The following is a 19,886-nucleotide window of genomic DNA, read 5'->3' as shown; positions in this document are numbered from 1 at the left end:
GTGAAGATTTATGGGTTGAACCAGATGGGAGCACTACACTGCACGGGATCCGGGCAAATAGACAGTATTTTCCGCATCTTTTGTTTGCCGTTTTCATTCAAAGTATCAATAAAGGACTTCCTACAGCGCTGCACAGTAAAGATAACCATTACGCATAAGATGTCTTTATAATAGATTAGATTCGACTGAAATTTCGATTACTTTCTTCATGATCGCCATAGTATTTTGAATATCTTGTAATTCGTCTGCATCAAAGTTTTTTTAAACAACACTGCGTGTGGCTACAAAGGGAATATACAGACGAGATCTAACCCCTGCCTTTTGATGGAAAGTAAATCAAAGAAAATCTAGTCCACTCAAAATTCTCTCCTCATAAAGTTTAGCCCTGATGTTGGGCACGCACAGATTTCTTCAAAAAGATTGGATACGTCCTTGTGAATACTATAACGTTTCAAGTGTAGCATGCCTGTAGTGTTTTTAAAAACATCTCAGTCATCCATTCGAACAGAGGTCACCGACCAACTGGGTGGTGTAGAATATCACCAGGCATATTACTGCTATCGTTGACCTTTGAAAAAAAGCCCTTTTCCGAAATGCCTGTAGAATAAGTGTTTCTACTGCTTTTTTCTCAAGAAATTTTCCAAAGCGCCGACACGACAAATCTTCGCGTTGACGGGTAATTTTTTTCTCGCTTTTTACCGACATTCCAAATTCAATGCAGTAGTGCCTGATAGGCCCGCTTGATGGGGGGCAATTGTTAGAGGAGGGCGATTTTCACTTCCGAGTTGTCGCCCCGCAGTTTGCATTGCATAACGTCACTAACTAACACAGCACACGCCTATTTCAACAGACAGTCGTCAAGGACGATCGGACCGACGAGATTTAAATCGCCCGATCGGATCGGCTTAAGATGCAAGTTTTGATGGCGATGAACAGACTCTAATACGATCAATAAAAAGCTCCGCTTGAGCTCTCGTTCAGATCAAGATATCAAGGGTCATTCCACACATATGCCTTACGAAGATGCTTCAAGTATTTTTCATCGCTGAGAGGGAGAATGGAATAACACAATATTATTCCTATTGGTCTGTTCAAGCGCCTGACAGCAAATTGAATGATGTAATCATATCCGCTCTCTTAGGAACCAAATAATAATCATCCTGGCCTTTGAAGATGGGATAGCAGTTATCACTCCAGTCTCTTTATAGTTCATTGCTGTGTCAAACGTCGTTTTCTCATTTGACGAATAAAAACATAATGAGATAAAACTAGACGCGTCATGCACATGTTGTTTTTAGCAATTTTAGGTAATAATCGTCCTTTGTTTTAAATAATGTTTGTCATTTAATGGGATCCGTGCGAGAATCTGTTGTGAATACCGTGTCATAATTGTTGTATATTGTTAAATTATTGATATGATTGTCGGTAACTATATTGTGACGAAGTTTACTAAAATTAAAATAAATAAAATAAAAAACAACAAAAAAAACAACAACATTTGTTCTGATGCGTGCCTCATTATAATTCAGCCTTAAAACGAATTCTTTAACTCTTAAACGGCGCTTGCTCTACTATAATAAACAATAATATTTACAATAATATAAGTTAATATTGCTGAATAAAAGAGAGCCTGATGCAAATATTTGTTTTAGTATAACTACAAAGGTGATTATTTGAAAAAAATGTATTGTAGAAAATACACGTTTTTGCAATTGTGAATGCTAAAAAATATACAAATTTCCGGCGATTTATTCAAACAATGTTGCATGCGAAACAAAACCGTTTTTCACCTCGATCGAAATAATTTAAGGCTTTCTTTTTCAGGTGCATTTTTTGTTCTTTAGGTTCGCATTTTTTAAAAACTTCTGTTTTCTTCATCTGACACTTCTACACAAAAACAACTCGACAAATTTTCGTTTTTTCCCGATTGCCGATCACCAAGACTCAATAGGAAATCTAAACGGCTTATGTCTACACAATTCTCTTCAGAGGCCGCGGAAGCATGTCAAAAGTGGGGGGGCACTGACGAAAAGGGGCAATATGTATACTCGATCGCGTGTCACGCACATAGGCGATCATCAGACTATATATATATATATATATATATATATATATATATATATATATATATATATATATATATATATATATATATATATATATCCCCTAAACCACCACAGATAGGAATCAAATGCAGATTATGCAGATGTTACACAAATTAGAACAAAAATTTAATTGGTTAAATGTAACTTTATTGAAATTTTCCAAAATATCCAACTCCTTTTTTGTTTTTGAGAACGAAGTCTTTAGCAATTAACTTTAAATCTAGTTTATCGGTTCTTGTTTTGTTTACTTTCATAGTCATAAGGTTGCAGTAGCGTGCTTCCGTCATCGTGCTCCTTAGATACGTTTTCACGACGAATATTAGGCCAGTTAAACAGAAGGCAGTTGGGCACTTTATTTCTTAAAATTAAAAAGGGCACATTCATCTCAGAAAAAATGGGAAAATCATTTCAGAAAAAGGCACTTTTACGTCTAAAAAAGGGCACATTTTCCCCTTGCACGAAAAGTGGGGGGGCATCTGCCCCCAATGCCCCCCCGGTTCCGCGGCCTCTGATTCTCTTTAGTAATTATAGATATAAATTTATCTCATTATTGATCTCATTGTCTAAATTTATCTAATATAATCATATAGATAAATTTATCCGTAATCCCCGAGCCGGTGCGAGGGTACTAATTCCGGCCGGAGATTTTAATTACGTCTGCATGGGAATGCAAATGCGAGATCGAAGTTGTCCGCCATCATGTCATGGACGTTGGGCGTTTTTGTAAGTTATGCGCATGCGTGAGTTTAAACGAGTTAAAATTGGTCACTAGGAAACGTTTGCAAACGTGCGATTGGCTAAATTAAAATCTAAGATTTTGAAGCAGTTTTGGAGTGCTTTTGAACAGGTAAATGGGTAGGTTTAAGGCATTTTTTGTAAGTTTAATATGTGGATTTATCAACAAATGTATGACACCTTTTTAAATTTATTCGTCAATTTCGTTAAAATATTTTTTTCATGATGATCTTGTTTAAAAAGGAATTGAAATTTTGCTAAAAATTGTAGTACAGTATTTAAAACTATTCGTAGCACAATTAATGAATTATGATCATAGTTGAATGTGATAGCTCGAGAGTCGACTTTATAATAGTACTCGATATAGGATTTTATTTATACGACTTTGATCATTCAGCAGAAACGAGTATTATAGAGTTTCAGTGATGGAAATATATGTGACGTTTTCACTTGCAGACGAGGATATATATAGGCCTCGTTTTCAAATTGATTTCACCTGGCGTAAGCGCAATTCTGCCGAACTTTAGTCATGAAAATTTAACTACTGCATGTAGTTGTAATGATGAAAGCCCGGGTTGAAGACCCTATAAAAGCAGTATTGAATACTTACGTCGTGTATCTAAAAGTAGTAGCGTAGCCAGCCTGTCGATTTGTCCCGCTATGCTAATATTTTTGTGTTCACTGACTGTGAAAACAATAGATTTCTAAAGACATGAATAATAATAATAACTCGAAATTTACATAGCGGGACAAAATCGTCAGGCTGGCTACGCCACTGTCTAAAAGCTAATTTACTTATATTGTGATATCACCATGCAAAATTACACTTATCATTTAAATTCCTACTTTTGATAGATTTGAACGAGTGGATATATGTTGCAAGTTAATCACAGCATTATTATATCTGTATATTTGCTTGTTCGCATCCATCAAAAGGCGAAATTTGCGCCGAAAATCGCATCTAATGCTGCAAACGGGTCTTTTCATAGAGAAAAAGCTAGTTAAAGCGGTCTCAATATATTTTGATACAGGTAAATTAGTCGCAATCTGCACGTGCTGCATGAGGAACGCATCCGACAGCTTAGATCAATGGCATTATCAATGCATGCACATTCCCTGAAAGACGTATTTCCATTTTAACTTGCGAACTAATCAGTACGGATAACGGGACCTTCTTCTGTCTAAATTTATTTGCCGCATTAACAAAAATATTCTATTTTCCTCTCCAATTAGAACGTGAGAACTTTGCTACATTAAATTTGTCATAGGCAGATTAAGGGCTATTTTCTAGCCTAGTTATCATAAATCAATAAGCATATATGAACGAACTAAGATGCGGTGATAAGATAATTGACTTACGAACAATTCCTGTCATGCACTTTCTTCCTACGAAATGTCGCATTTTTTTCTGCTGATGTCCACGTTGCTGAAGGGACGCGATCTTTGCTATATGAGCTTTAGTTTCGCTAATATTTAAAACGTATGCTGGCTTTTTTATAGCACTGAATGAATGTCACATGTCTTTATGTCAACAATCATGGCAATGACGTCGAAGAATGGCTTTCTTTTTTCCTGTTTTGTGCAAAACCCCGACATAAATAGACTCTATTTGTGCTACGAAATTTAATTTTGGCCTGTGTACCTCGGTCATTACGTATTCTGAGACGATAACCGGGAAAATTTTGAAAAAAATTGAATCTTGAAACTGACAGAGTATTAAAATATATGGAGCATTTAGGATAGAAATACAAAACATCCTGACGAAAACAACAACTATCAAGCTCTTAAAAAGAACTCACCTTTGTCAAAGTTAATTTCGTGACAAACCTCATGATCTTTCGTTTCCTGTAAAGGAAAAGAGCGCACAGTTATTTTGGTGGAAAAATAAAGAGCCTTTTCAAAATGCTTATATAAAGATTCTTATCCCGGAGGATGAAACCATAGTACTGATTCAATGAGGAAGAAACTGAGCAAGATTTTTCGGCCTTTTCAAAATCGAGAAAAAATCAATTTGCATGGTCGGGCGGGAAGCGAAGCAAAGTGAAATTTTGATCAACAAAGATTGGAAATTTCTTCGGTATTTCCTAAGTTGGAGGTGTCCAATCGTATCGTGTGTCATATATATCGAAGGCTTGGTGCAGAGTTGCAGTAATATGGAAAAGAATTCGACGTAAGCACTTGTGCGTGCAACATACGGCGCATATGAGGATATGAACGACTAAAATTCAATAAACTTTTATCTAGGAGTGTACTGCGTATGCCAGACGAGCCTCGCTTCAATGCGCCGGGCGCCAACCTCATAGTATGCGATACTAGGCATTATCGGTATATTGCAAAAAGTAGGATGCGGTGATTATCTTAGCTGAAGACATTTTCGATCACTAAAGCAAGTAGAATGAAATCACAATGGAAATGGCCAAAAAGCTCCTGTATAGGATAAGACGTACTGCACTTCGACTAGTGAACTGCACTCTACTGCGCAAACTTTGCTGCGTATTTTTTCTTAGTGTTCTGCTATACTTCCTAATCAAATTGTACAGTTTTTCCAATTATAAGATGTTCTTTTTATAGCTTTGATGTTGAATGCTATTCTTTCTGTGTACCGCGACCTACTTTTAAATCATAAATTCCTCGCTGAATAGCCCTTGGCTATGATGTGACCTAACACTTGCATGTAAATTCATTAATCATGCTGGTCCTATTTAGTGGGACAGGCATACGAATTATATCTCCGTAACGTTGCTATAAATCACACACATTGATTCTGTGTTGTTGACAAACAAGGCTACAAAGCATTAAATCGAATAAATCCACTGTCATAAATGCTTTTTAACCCATCGTAGTTCACAAACAGTTCTCTAAGCTGTTTTTTGATCGTTCAATAAAAAACGTACTATTACTTTCGCAATTCTTACAATACTAGTAGTGATCAACTCAAAAATAACAGTAGTGGTCAACTCGAAATGTCAGTGGTGATCAACTCGAAAATACCAGTAGTGGTCAACTCGAGAATACCAGTGGTGTTCAACTCAAAAAACACCACTGGTCAACTCGAAAACGCCAGTGGCGATCAGCTCGAAAATACCAGTGGTGGTCAACTCGAAAATACCAGTGGTGGTATAATGTCACTCCAGGTTTACCATGAAAGCTCGCCAATAGCGGGGTTTTGGAACCCTCGCGGTAAAGGTTGCTTTTAACAGCGCCGGGTCGCGCAGGAATTAAGAGTACATTAAAATTGGCTTGTATACTCAAAGGTCTAACGACCACGAGTTTTGCACGATGAACTAAACTAAGCAACCGAGGTCGGTTTACGCAGGCAGTTTTTTCTGCGATATTATACATGCGATTTTCTCCTTTCGATAGATGTAAACGAGTGCATGAATAAGTGATGGATTTTCGATGCGAACGAGCAAGTTCTGTTATACGATACGATTAACTTTGATAAATACTATCAAAGGAACAACTCGCATATAAAATCGAATTGTAAGTATAATGGGTCTCATTATAGTTGTTTAACAACTAAAACGAATCCATATTTCTACTCGACTAAGGTCATAATGGGAACTCACACAGTGCACTAACTCTATCAACCAGCGTTGCATTTCAGAAGTTGTTACGAGGAGAAGACATTCAAAGAGACGGCGTATACGGTGCAGGTTTGAACCACATATCTCTAGCTAATTGGTCACAGTCGCGCTGAACAGTATATAGACGATCATGCTGGAAAACCGCGGACGTATTAACAGTTGTACTGTGCGAACTTGCACGAAATCGTGCGAGTAGGAAATGTCTTGCCGTCATTTTAGAAAACAAGACCATGGGACATCTCACCCTATGCTCTGTGTGATGAATGAAAAGTGCTGTGATAGGATTATCGGACCAACTACAGATGTTTATGCAAGCCCACAGAGTTAATACAGACTTAAATGTTTATGTGCTTAAGTACCACAGTAAGATGCAAGCGTACTGCTTTAAGACAAGGAATTAATAACAGATATACCTACTCTGAATGCCCTGCAGTTTCAAGGGTTTAGGACCCCTGCTCTGAAAACAAAGGCTAATGCACGTGCTATTAATAAGCAAAGTCAATAGTTGAGTCAATAGCTGGGGCCGGTTGTATCAAGCCCGTTAAGCTTAAACGGTGGATAAGTCAAAATTAAATAACACTCTTAGATCTCTCTTGAATAAGTCGACTTGAATATAATGCACTGAATGTGTAGTTGTAAACAGTATCTTTGTATTAAGGTTAAAAACATTTAGTTCGCTTGTTGAATAAAACGATAGACTCGCTTTGTATTTTGAACTTATCCACCGTTTAAGCTAAACGAGCTTGACACAACCGGCCCCAGATCTTAAGATCTTAAGACAGTTAAGGATAAATATATTGAAGTCAATAGGGATGCACAGACCTGAAAGTAAGGACAGTGCTTTGTTGGCTAAAAGCAGGAAATTGATAGTGCATCTGATATGGATAACCATGCATTGATGTATAGCTATACGGAGGCTGGATAACACAATTTCTATTTGAATACAATTAATCCGAACTTGAAACTTCATTGCTACAAATCTCACTACATTCTACGTTTGTTACATTGTATAGAACGTCATTTCAATTTGCCTCACAAAATAACAGTAAGCTAGAATTACAAACTGTGTCTGTGAGGTCGTTTTCAGGAGCTTAAAATATATGGGCCATAAAAAATTGATCCATGCAGATCCATTAAAAAAGATAACCTATTATTCATCCGATAATAATCCATCTCGACAACATGCAACTGTAATACAGGCCGTTTTAAGTAGTGAATTAGAAATTTGATGCATTAAAGTCCCCCAAAGCTTTAAAGTTTAATCTCTGACAAATCAATTCACGAATGTGGAAGAGCCCAGATGAAAAACTGTTTGTTGCCAACATGCGAGTAAAGTCTGTTTTGATCGGAACGATAAGTGACGGATATTTGTTCGTCATCTTTGAAGCAAATTTAAAGGCAAATTGAAATCCAGTGCCATTCTCTTTCTATTGTTTCTGTTGGCGCGATCGTTTACCGTGCCAACATAAAACAATGAAACTAGACTGGCACTGGTTTGGTTTCAAATTAGCTTCAAACATGGCGAGCGAGTTATTGTCCCAGTTCACATAGAGATCAGTGCTGCATGCAAATACGTAACACTTCAATGGCGGTCGTGCTGAATGGTCCTACTTGATTCTAATTTGCTGAGATGTATATCCACGCGTTCCCAATTCCTTCTTTAAATACCCATCTTAATTTTACAGCGGAACTGTTTCGTAAAGGATTTTCCTAAGCAATGACGGATTTCAACCCATTGTCAGTCTATGAAAAAACCCATGACCAGCCGACAATTTAAAAAAGTAAAGCAAAAAACAAATTCGGAATAAAAAGGACAATGAAGATGACTTTGAAAAAGGTCGAAAATTTACAGTCTCAACCTGTGTCTTGCTTCATTCATATTTTGACTCTCAAGATGTCCCGCTTTTTCGCAATTTGTTTTTTACTTTGTCAGTCTATGATTGGACTATTTAACTCGAGAAGAAATAATTTACATCGCATACGTATATTTATCAGGCAATGGCTTTCAGGAATGTTGTAATAATTCAGTTTTATATACACTTAGCATCAGGCTGCCGAGAGAAACTGTGGGGCCCGGTGAAATTTTTTTTCCAGCCATGTGAAAAAGTTTAACAAACAAACTTTTTTTACAAACAATATCAACATTAACGAAACAATATCAACGAAATTAAAATAACAATGACTGCATGTCACTCGTACTTTCGACTAGTGTGCGAATAAAACATTGAGCCATTTTTAAATTAAGGTGCTTTAATTTCAGTGGTTCTTTCTTAAGTCGGGGCCCCTTCAGGTGCCAAAATACCCCCTTACCCCCCTCTAGGCGGCCGTGCTTAGCATGATATTCCACTCTTGGCATGAAGTTACTAATCAGCCTTTTCTCATTTGATGTTAAAGGCGGTTTTTATAGGCCAACTTTAATTTCTTTTAATTATACCGGTATATTTATTTGAACACATTTGAACCAGCTGTTAAACAATTAGACTCAGGCATACGTTAGCAATATATAATGAAAGATTCATTATCATGTGATATTATTATAGCTAAGTAAAGTATCTTTAAAAGTTTTTTTTGACTATTTTCAACTTCATTCTCTAAATTAATAAGTGGCCTCTCACGAAAATATATACAGTGCGTATTAATTTTGCACGAATACATTACATCACCCATCACCGTAAAAAATGCGTAAAGAGCTCGTACCGTAATTGATGTAAGGCTCCCATGCATCAGTCCCATGGAGAGCTATAGCTGGATAAAGGACGCGATCTGCTCATGAATTCGTATATTGAACTCCATTGCTAATGACGATCGAAGAATGACGCCAAGAACGGGTATAAATACAATATCGTTTGAACTTTTATCATACTAATGAGCGCATGAAAAAGATGTTTTTCACATGGGGAAAGAAAGGTCAAATTTAGGGGCTGCATATGTATAGATGGGAGTCGGGCTGGCTCGTTCAGCGAGACAGCTCGGTAAACGGGATAAACTTGTCCTATGTTTATATATGAGAGCATTTCGTCCCGCTTGCCGGGATAGAGATTATTTACAACGCCTTTATTGGCTTTCCGTTGAAAGCTCATATCACATTAGTATCAGCATCTATTATGAATAGTAATAAAAGAATAAGAAAAAAGGGAAGTATTTCGCTTTCTGACAATGCCTGAATGTTTATGTCATAAATAATGCATGGCTAGGAATAACCAAATAATCGCACGAGGTTTTTTGATGCCAGGGTGAGAAAGGCTGAAACTCTAAAACCTTTCAAAATTGATCGGACATATAGAGAGAGTGAAGTTTCCTTCTGATAATTATATATTAATAACCTAAGAGGCAGTGATGGTCCTTTCACAACATATTCAAATACATTGTATATGAACCATCAATCTTTGGAGAACTTTCCATCTCCTCATTCGCCTGCGATGCGATTTTCTGTCAGTTATAGCTACGGAAGTAGTAATAACTTTCCCTAAGTGAACGCCAGCTGATATTGAAAACCGCTCTGGAAAAGCTCAATTTTGGAATATTGTTGCCTCTAATATGATCATATCGGACTACATATTTCACGTTTAATATCCTAAACCCCATTAGAGTTTCAGATGCCGTCCATGCTGTTAAAAACACATCAAATCACGATTATAAACGCCTTCCCATTATAAACAACTATGCTAAACTTCGGGCGCCCTAACAAAGCCATTTTCAAATTCCGCTTTAGCAAAACTCCAATAAGAAAAACCTGTCCTTAATTTTTATTGAAGCACCACATTCGTGGCTTTTCTTTCCATTAATTTTTTGTTTCTTTCTAAGAAAATGTTTATTTAAAGGTGTTTTTTTTAAGCCACATATCATAGCGTTGCCGACCCAAATAAAGGGCTATGATGACCTTGCTAGTAATTGTATGCCGCGTGCATGACCTCCGTAAATTATTAAGATCCAATAAGAACGCGCTTTGCGCCAACGCTAACGCTAGTAAATTGTGTACAATCGACAGGTACCCGCCATTTTGTTTCCCACAAGACTGTCAAGCCTTGTTTAGGTTTAAAATGATGTTAACGAACGAAAAGCTCAGAAGTTAAATGTGTTTTGCGATCGATATGCCATGCACTAGTCGGAGAAATAACTGAGAAAAGATGAATGCTAATCCAAAGGACTAGCTACTGATTTTTATGCAAGACCTTTGAATTTCGTCGTTAATGCTTTTCTCTCTCATATTTTCCACATTTAAGGTTTTTAAAATTTCGTGACCGCTTTGATAGCAATATAGAGTTCTTCTTTATATATGGAAGTTATTGCTGGTTTGCTTTGAATATTCATTCGTAAATTGTGTTTTTTATTCCTTTTATCTCGTTGTTATGATCGTCGATTTCGTGCAGACAAGATTAAACAAGAAATATTCACTGTACTACTACGACTCGTGTGTGCTTATACTATCTGCTGATAAACAAGAAGAAATTTGTTGTATATTTTCTTCAAAATATATTTATTGCATTAACTACCCGCTGTTTGAAAAGACGGTGTCAGGTGTAATGAATAGCTAGCACTAGAGATAATTAGTGCGTAGAAAATAGACAAGCCGTTTACCTCGGGTATTGTAAAATTGTTCATTTCAAAATGTCTTTGCAAAGGTTGATGTCAGCCCGACTACAACTATGCTTAACGGGTATGCCAGCGGTTGAATATCGCACGATAGGAGGCAAAATATGAAGTTTCTATGTCTATAGCTACGTTTATTATTAGATTTAGAAATGGCTGAATCTTCTTCAAACTTTCAGCTATAATTTATTGTGTATTCATGATGCAAGGACTGATTGCTATATAATATGACAAGTCAAAAATCCAAGCTGTGTTAAAGTTAAACCCGGCCAAATTTTATATTGTATATATTTTCTAGCACCATATGATCCATGGGCTGAACTATTAATCGTAGAGTTATACGTAAAAGCTGTATAACTTTACGGTATAATTTTCAATAGTCAAAAGGCCTTGCAAAAGCGTAGTTTCATAATAAACCTACGGTTGAAACATGTAACTTCGAGTTAGTTTATGTTTGTGCCGTAATTTTTGGTTAGCGCTGGGCACAAGTGGCAGGTTAATAATGAAATTTTTTAAAAAAAATTAGGACAATTCTTCCGAAGTGGGCATTGAAATGCACACAGTATTCATCCATATTGAACGCTTAAAGTTTATGGCAGTCATATCACATCTATATGAATTTCGTATATATAGCCATGGCCATGCCTTTAAATTTATTCTCGTAACCACGTGCATAAGAAATGTTTATATATAAAAATCAACATAAGAAATGTATATTCTGACAATTGTGGATTCTATTTTATATAAATCTTGCTAGGCTATGTCAATTCAGTATTGGTCGGGAACTTATACAGATCAATCATAAAAATTCGTGTCGAATAACCTAATTATATTTATAGCTACCACTTCCTCAATACTCATATAAGTAAAGAATAACATCATAAAGATATCCAGCACAATGAGCATATGATGTCATATTGAAATAGAATAAGCACACAATAGCGCTACTTTAACGATTTTACCGTTATTGCGTGCGATGATTGTTTTTTAAGCTATAAAGCCATGCATATATGTGGCAAAGATGATCCTAGCTGAAACTGGCAAACAGAATATTGGGCGCACGCAAAGCGATAGTTGCAAATAAAAAGAAATTTGCATGCTTTTTATAAAATATTGTACGAGGACTTCTATCACTTTGTTTGTTATATCGTTAATCGCTATATAGTAAAGAACATTAGCCCGTCCATATAAGTCAATGATAATTCAGTGATTCGTAAATTGACGGCTTTTAAAATTTACAAATCCATACGAATTCATGATCATAACCTTGTTATTCATGTAGCTTATAAGTATAGTTCCATGTTTTTCCTATATATTTATCTGTGTAACATAACACACAGGTTAATATAAATCCTATAATATATACTAATTATATTGTTATCATCAGTTGCTACACTTCGATATAATATACACGACTAAATGAAGATGGCACATTTGATATAAAAATTTAGAATGACTATTTTTATACACATGCATGGCTCACTAAAGCATATAGAAAAGGTTAAATGATTTTCAAATATAATGTGTCAGTTTTATATCGTAAACACGGCGCTTTATTTACTTTTCCAACAACTGACCCTGGTGACGAAGAAGTTCATATAACCGGTAACGTAAATAAATAGATTATTTTTCCAAAGTACGCTTAACAAATAAAAACTAAGGGCTCTGGGAAAATGAGGTTTTACATACACAAGTACAACGATTTCGCAGGTAACGATAGTAGCTGTCTTCAACTTTATTTATTCTTATGCGAAAATATCACTCGATCTTTCATTACCTCAAATTTTCCACTTGACGGCGAACTTTCGTTTCCATTCTTCATTTCCAGCGAAAACGTTATAATATGCTATACTAAGTCAACGGTCCCTTTCAAGAATGATGCAGAGTTCTTAATCCTCGTTATGTGTGTACACAATTCAGCCTGTTAAACCGACTGTTTTAATATATTCACCGCCTCCGTCCCTCCCCTAATTCAAATATGCTTATTAAAGGAAAGGCAAACGCTAGCAAGTTGCAAGGTAAATAAACTGCTACTTTTCTAGCGGGCGTACTTTTGAAAAGCACACGACAATTTTGCGTCGACGATTTATTCTATAGCGTTCTTTTTATTCCCGGTTTACGTACGGTTTGGTTTCCTTCGTCACAGCTAAACAACAAAATTTTGAATAATTGCTTTTGTATACACCTGTCTCGCATGCAGTTGAGGTGGCTAACACAATGCACCTCATTATGAGTTTCCCAAAGGCACACTTTGTCAATTAGTATAATTTGCACATGTTAGTGGCGCCCAATTATTTGGTTTCCGCTTTTCGTTTGCTTTCTACATGCATATACACATGCAGTAACAAGTATATACGGGAAAGATTCTCATTTCTTTTTCGTTGTATGCAAATCAGTCCTTATATTAATCGAGGATATATGATGGCACTCTTTTGCATCTGTTATAAATGTCATTTTAGCGACAGTGAAAACTAATCTTTATCTTAGCATAATGCAGTTAAAAAAGAAATGTATACTTCCAAATTTGTAAACAATCATCAGTCGTTGCTATAACTTAAGGTCAGTTCAAATGGAATAACCGTTGGCGAAGCGCTTTTGAAACGAACGAAACCAGCTGTTCATCGCTCAAAACGTAGCCAAATATAACTCATCTTTAAACAGCGTTGCAAATCTCGAAGGAAAAGCCTGTTTCGTAAGATTTTCAGTAGCTAAAGAGTTCCGTAAATACCGTTAGCAAATAATTAACTCTCGTCATTTCAAGTCTATTTCTAATACGAATATGTATAAATACTGTTTGTCCCAGTTAGCGCACGTCTAATACAAAAATCCAACCGAAATCCTTAGCCGTTTTTTCTTAGAGTCATTGTAAACTAAGGATCAATTGTTTCTGCCCAATTGTTGGCTTTTCCTTAAGTAGGAAGCCATTGAATACGGAAATCAATAAACCGGTTAGCACGCGTAGGCATAACCCTGGCAAGATTCTTGTTATTGTTGATGCAGGTTATTTATAGTTTTGCGGGCGATGTCGATTCTTGTCCTTGTTCGTACGACCTTCGCGGTTCCACACGTGAACCCCGCTCAACCACAGCTTGGGAAACAACGCAGTGGCAAGAAGGCTTAATTTATCCGCTATCGTTTTTCACTGCGGCGTAGGCGCCCATTAGAAGGATTTTGTTATGATAGCATTAAAACAGTTGCTATAAAATCGAACGTTACTATAGATTTTCGGCTTTGTTTATTATGCAAATGACATTCAAATTTCTGTCTCCGGAACAGGTGTCCAAAAATGTATTCCCTTTCAAACAAAACTCAAGCTTTCGAAAGCAGTTCGCGAATTTAAACGCTTCATCGTCATTCCCAAATCCACGGTTTTGTAAATTTGAAAACAACCATAGAAAGGTTATCAAGCATTCAAATTCACAGATTTGAAAGAGAGTACTCTTCTGATGGACATCCAGCCTGTCCTGAAATCGGGCAATTCGACAAAGGGACACCCTGTACCTTACTCTACCATTAATGTACTTTCTGAATGTCTTCACTCAATGTCTTCACTCATTTGTGAACGTCCTCTACTGTTAAAAACCTCTAAAAACTCCTAAACGTTTAGACCCGAACTATAATTACATGAACCAAAACGATACAATGTTTAATGACTCGATAGACTCAAGGTCGTAATACTGGCTTGGTTTGTCTCGTCCAGTTTATTTTCCACGTGACATCCGGTTACATAACTTTTTCGTATCGGTGACGTCGCATCCTCCTACCGTTTTGTACGTGCGTATTGAAATGCTACGAGAATTTATGTGAAAAATTTATAAACTGAACATCATGTCGATTGTCGAAGTGGATATCGATTGCTATCATGTCACTTGGCGACCAAAAATAATTTTGAACGACTTCAATGTTTGTTTTACAAACCTCCAGATCAAAGACATAAATTCTATACCACCCGATTCATCCTTCTTACCTGCGCTGCAGCGCTACAACGGCCCAAGGTTGAAGCCGATTCGGGGGTCTTGTTAGACTTGAAATCGATATAAAACCTTCCAATTCTTATTAAAAAGGCATCCTCATTCCAAAAAGTTACCTTAAAAAACAGGCTGTGAGCCTGTGACTTGCGTGATCTTGAAAAAATGTCCACGAGGCACAATTATGACGTCATCTAGTTAGCTATGCAACGTGATCTGGTTTTTAAAGTCACTGAAGGCATTCGAAAAATATGTTTATAGAATACTGAAAGAAGATTTATACGTTTCATTTATACGTGTCTGAAAAAGGCTTTTATGCATGAAGTTGAAAAATTTTTAGCTTCCATTAATTTGGAGCGTGATTTTCTTTATCTCTTCAAGTTCAAGAAATGAAGAAATATCGTTATAAATTAGCGTGCGCAAATTATATCACGTCATCAACGTTAACCGTCAATTAAACAAAATTGCGCGAGATTCTGTATGATTTAAACTGTTGATAAAAGACTTTCAAGAATTCCCTTCGAGTTTAGCTTTCAATTCGATGAGAGCTTTCTGCATTCAAGTGTAGTTCACTAAGGTAAGTGAGTATATTTTTCATTGCATGAATAAAATCTACTGGATTAGAATGAAATTTATGAGAAAAAAAATTGTTAGATCGTATCAATGGTTGTTGTGTAGACACACTAGTCTAGGTAAATATTGCGACCTTGTTCAGAGAATTCTTGAGGCTAGAGCATAAAGACATGTGTCCACACAATGCTGGCCTGGAAAAATATGAAACTACATAGGTAACCATAAGTTGAAAAACAACACGAGTTCAAAACGGCGTTCACTTTTTAAACGCCCAAAGAATTGACCAAAATACCAAACGAATTTCATTCGGCAACTAATGGTGAAATACAATCATACTAGCTGTTGTAAATGTTCGCTTCGTCCTCGTAAATCCCGCAAACTTTCGCTTCGTCCTCGTTTTAAATTTGTTTGTCTTTCGTATTTGAAGTTTAGTTCCATATTACATGATAACGATTCCATCGTAATCAAACTTGTGATGAAAACAAAACAACTCAAAACAGGAACGGGACGAAATTTTCCCGTATCTTCGAATTACATGTCTACCTGCAGAGTTTATCTGCAACCGGTATATTGCAACCGGTATATTGCTAGCGATGACCTCAAGTCCAGACAATTACACAAAACCTGCCCAAACAATAACGATTCTCGTCCGTTTCGAGGACGGAACTACCGAAGGTGGGAACTATGAAAGACTTTAAAAGGTCCCAGGTCGATCTTAAACTGTATAGTTGAATCGCTGCTTGCTGACTTGCTGACTTGCTGAACCCTTATAATTAAGCTATGAAACACGTATATATTAAATTCAACATGAACATCTTCGAGTTCGAAAGCATCGTTTGATAGATATTCTTGATTTAAATATTGCAAAATTTGCTAGGCGAGCATTGAGCGACTTGTTTACCTTTCATTAAGTGTAAACTGAGTGCACTTTTAACCAATGTTTTGTTAACCAACACTAAAAAACAATTGTGATGAATTGTGATGTGTGGGTGCTCCATAATGACACTTTTCTTCAGGCCTATAAACTAAAAGGCGCTGCAGTTTAGGTTCTACGAGGGTCTCATTGCAGTTAGCTCTGCCTGTAAAGTTGATTGTAGACAAACACCGGTATAAGTAACTGAATAAAAGGTTTGAGGAATTTCTTTTCAATTTGATTGTATAGAGCTTTGGAAATGGCGGAAGAAGATACTGGCTACGAGGATGAACGATTTCATCAGGCTCTCAGCTCCAGTTTCCACTGTTGCATTTGCACCAACGTTTTCAAAGACCCGGTCATGTGCCCTCAAAATGAGCACATTTTTTGTCGTTCCTGTATTACCAGACATCTCATGAACTCACAGAGATGCCCGACTTGTATGCAACCACTCACTGTCGAAACACTCAGTCCAGCCCCTCGCGGTTTCAGAAACCTTCTCTCGGAGCTGAAGATCAGGTGCGATTTCTACGACCGTGGTTGCGGAAGATCTCTAGATCTAGGAGAACTGGAGTGCCACACGAAAGAATGTGGCTTCGCCCCGGTAGTCTGCAATGGATGTAAAGCTGAAGTAAACAAACAGGACTTATTCCATCATGAAACGTCCGTGTGTGAGCAGCGAAAAGTGAAATGTCACAGCTGTGTGGAAACACGCCTGGATATGGCCACGGTAAGGGGTGAAATAGCGACATTGAAAGTTAGTTTGTCGGCGGTTAATAAGAAGTTGGACAGAAATGAAAGCAAAGTGACAAAAATTATCAAAACTTTGGAAACATTCGAAAGGGTTCAAGAAGACGTCGCGAAAATGAAGAAAAGTTTAAACGAGATAACAGCATCACTCACAAATCTGACAACACAACAGAACGCTGATCATGAACCTTTTCTATTTCAAAAGTCTATGTCAAGTTTACCTCAGTTTGGAAATCTCCCGCCACAACCGCCGTTTAATTTTCGTTAACATTGGAAGACAAAGACATCGTCAATGGCCAATTCAACCATAATTCTGCATGAGATTTAATATTTATTTAATGTAAAACCCAATCACTATTTGTTATGAGATTCTTAAACCTAAATAAACTAATGAAATAAGTCAATCTTTTTTTAACTGTTTTTATTTTTTTAGTATTTTCAGTTATGATTTCTACATCGGTATTAGCTTTCACACCTATCCGGGAATAATTGAATGTTTGAATTTCAGCCCGTGCCCATCCACATAAATTATGCCCCTATCCGCCCGCCCGCATCCGCGTTTCACTCTTTCCTGGCGAAATACTTGCCAATCAAAATTGAATATAAAATGAAATCAAATTCAAATGTTTGCTTACGCCATCAGCCAAAACTCGTAGTCGTTGGGCTTTTGAGTACGAGTTTTTTGGCAAATTTCGTACTCAAAAGCTCGGCGACTACGAGTTTTGGTTGATGGCGTATACAAACAACGCACGAGAATTACGAATCTCGTACTCGTAGTCGTACTCGTAGTCACTGCTACAGCTCCCTAATGTTATTTCACGATTACACAATTCGATTTATTTCCGCCAATTTCCGGCAATGCAAAAATTAATTCGAGTGTGGGAGGAACCCAACGATGAACGATCAAGTCAAATAGTAGCAAATCATAAAAGAATTACAATGCAAGGTATTAAAAAGCATTTCATTTTAATGAAGTGTTATAAAAATTAGCCATTGATGAATCGATGACAACTCTAAATTTTCCTGTAAGTAAGGTAAGCGCAGAGTTTACTTGAGACGAATTTGCTAAAACAATTGTTGACTGACGTGGCGATAACTATCGCAAGCATCATACTCGAAAACTTTGTAGTAGATTTTGTGATTCAAATTGACAATCTTGCCAATGTAGCAACGAAGACTTTATGATTAGAATATTAATATACGATATATTATATAATATTATATAAGGTATTTAGAACTGGTATTAAATTTTATTGTCTAGTATTTGCATATATAAATGGCTGAACAAAACACTGGTTACAAGGATGAGCGATTTCACCAGACTCTTAGCTCCAGTTTCCACTGTTGCATTTGTACGAACGTTTTCAAAGACCCAGTCATGTGTGCTGAAAACGAGCACATTTTCTGTCGTGGTTGTATCACAAGACATCTCACAAATTCCCAGAAATGCCCGACGTGTATGGAGCCCCTCACAGTCAAAACACTCACTCCAGCCCCACGCAGCGTCAGAAACCTTCTCTCGGAGCTGATGATTCAATGCGAGTTCTTTGACCGCGGCTGTGGCAAGGTTGTCGAGTTGGGAGATCTTGAAAGCCACACGAAAGATTGCGGATTTGCCCCGGTGGTCTGTACCAACGAGGGATGTAATGTTGAGGTGAACAAGCAAGATTTGTTCCATCACGAAACGTCGGTGTGCGAGCTTCGCAAAGTTAAATGCCACAGTTGTGAAGAAACAAGACAAGACATGGCCAAAGTGAAAGCTGAATTGGCAGCAATGAAGGTCACCTTGTCGGGGATCAATAAGAAGTTGGACAGAAACGAGAGCAAAGTGGCGAGGGTTTTGAAAAGTCTGGAGGCCTTTGAACGAGCTCAAGAGGACATCGTGAAAATGAAGAAAAGTTTAACTGAAATTACAGAGTTGCTCATAACACGACAAGGTCATGCTGAATCCTTCCCGCATCACATGTCCATGCCGTTTGGAAATTCCTTATCGCAACCGCCATTTAGTTTTCATTAACAAAAACAAAACACCAACAATTACACGCAATGGACGATAAACGACCATTCTGACGATTTATTTAAGCATTTTCCTGTTTGATTCAACCACGTTTGTGTATTAGAAGAAAGTCAAAAAACTACATTGATTTATATCATATTTCTTTGACTTATAGCCTCGTACACTACCAGTACACGGATCTACATCACCGGCATAACATATTAAGGGCTGTTTACATGAGCCCGGTTACCCGAGATTCAACGAAGCGTGAGAGGACTTTGAGGTATTGAAATAAGTCTTTATGACACCAAACAAGCACATGCTATTATTGTGGTGATTATACGACTGCCAGGATCATGTTATCTGCTCATTTCAATACCTCAAAATCATCTCATTCTTCGTTGAATCTTGGGTAACCGGGCTCATGTAAACAACCCCTTAGTTTTTTTTTCAATTCCACGTGGGGAAGCAGACTTTTAGATTCTATTTTATGTTGAGTCGACGCGTAGGATTGGGAAGATTGAAATGGGTAAATGTGAAATGCGTTAGAGCATTTGAAATGCACTCAAAGACTGGTTTTCATATGACATAATTCGACATAATTTATGAAAACCGAGTAACAAAAAATTGCGGCATGTTCATTACGACGAATTATGTAATACGAAAACC

The 19,886-nt window shown here is 37.1% G+C and overlaps 2 protein-coding genes across 2 annotated transcripts in view; one reads left to right on the top strand and one right to left on the bottom strand.

Annotated features, from left to right (window-relative positions):
* The window catches only part of LOC114530723 (insulin gene enhancer protein ISL-1-like), a 36,862-nt gene extending 23,663 nt beyond the window's left edge, over window positions 1-13,199 (bottom strand). Inside the window, exons 1-2 of the mRNA XM_028552330.1 lie at window positions 12,795-13,199; window positions 4,640-4,685 (exon numbers count right to left, since the gene is read on the bottom strand). Of these exons, the coding sequence (XP_028408131.1) occupies window positions 4,640-4,685; window positions 12,795-12,839 (91 nt within the window). The 5' untranslated portion in view covers window positions 12,840-13,199. The remainder of the gene's footprint in view (window positions 1-4,639; window positions 4,686-12,794) is intronic.
* A 5,298-nt stretch (window positions 13,200-18,497) lies between these two features.
* On the top strand, window positions 18,498-19,291 carry LOC114530720 (E3 ubiquitin-protein ligase NRDP1-like). The gene has a single exon (XM_028552325.1). The coding sequence runs from the start codon at window positions 18,498-18,500 to the stop codon at window positions 19,236-19,238; it is 741 nt and encodes a 246-aa protein (XP_028408126.1). The 3' UTR covers window positions 19,239-19,291.
* The last annotated feature ends 595 nt before the right edge of the window (window positions 19,292-19,886 follow it).

This window comes from Dendronephthya gigantea, unplaced genomic scaffold (assembly GCF_004324835.1).
Source record: "Dendronephthya gigantea isolate DGI-Jeju-01 unplaced genomic scaffold, DenGig_1.0 000065F, whole genome shotgun sequence".
Lineage (NCBI taxonomy): Eukaryota > Metazoa > Cnidaria > Anthozoa > Malacalcyonacea > Nephtheidae > Dendronephthya > Dendronephthya gigantea.
This window is presented reverse-complemented; position numbering and strand designations above follow the sequence as displayed.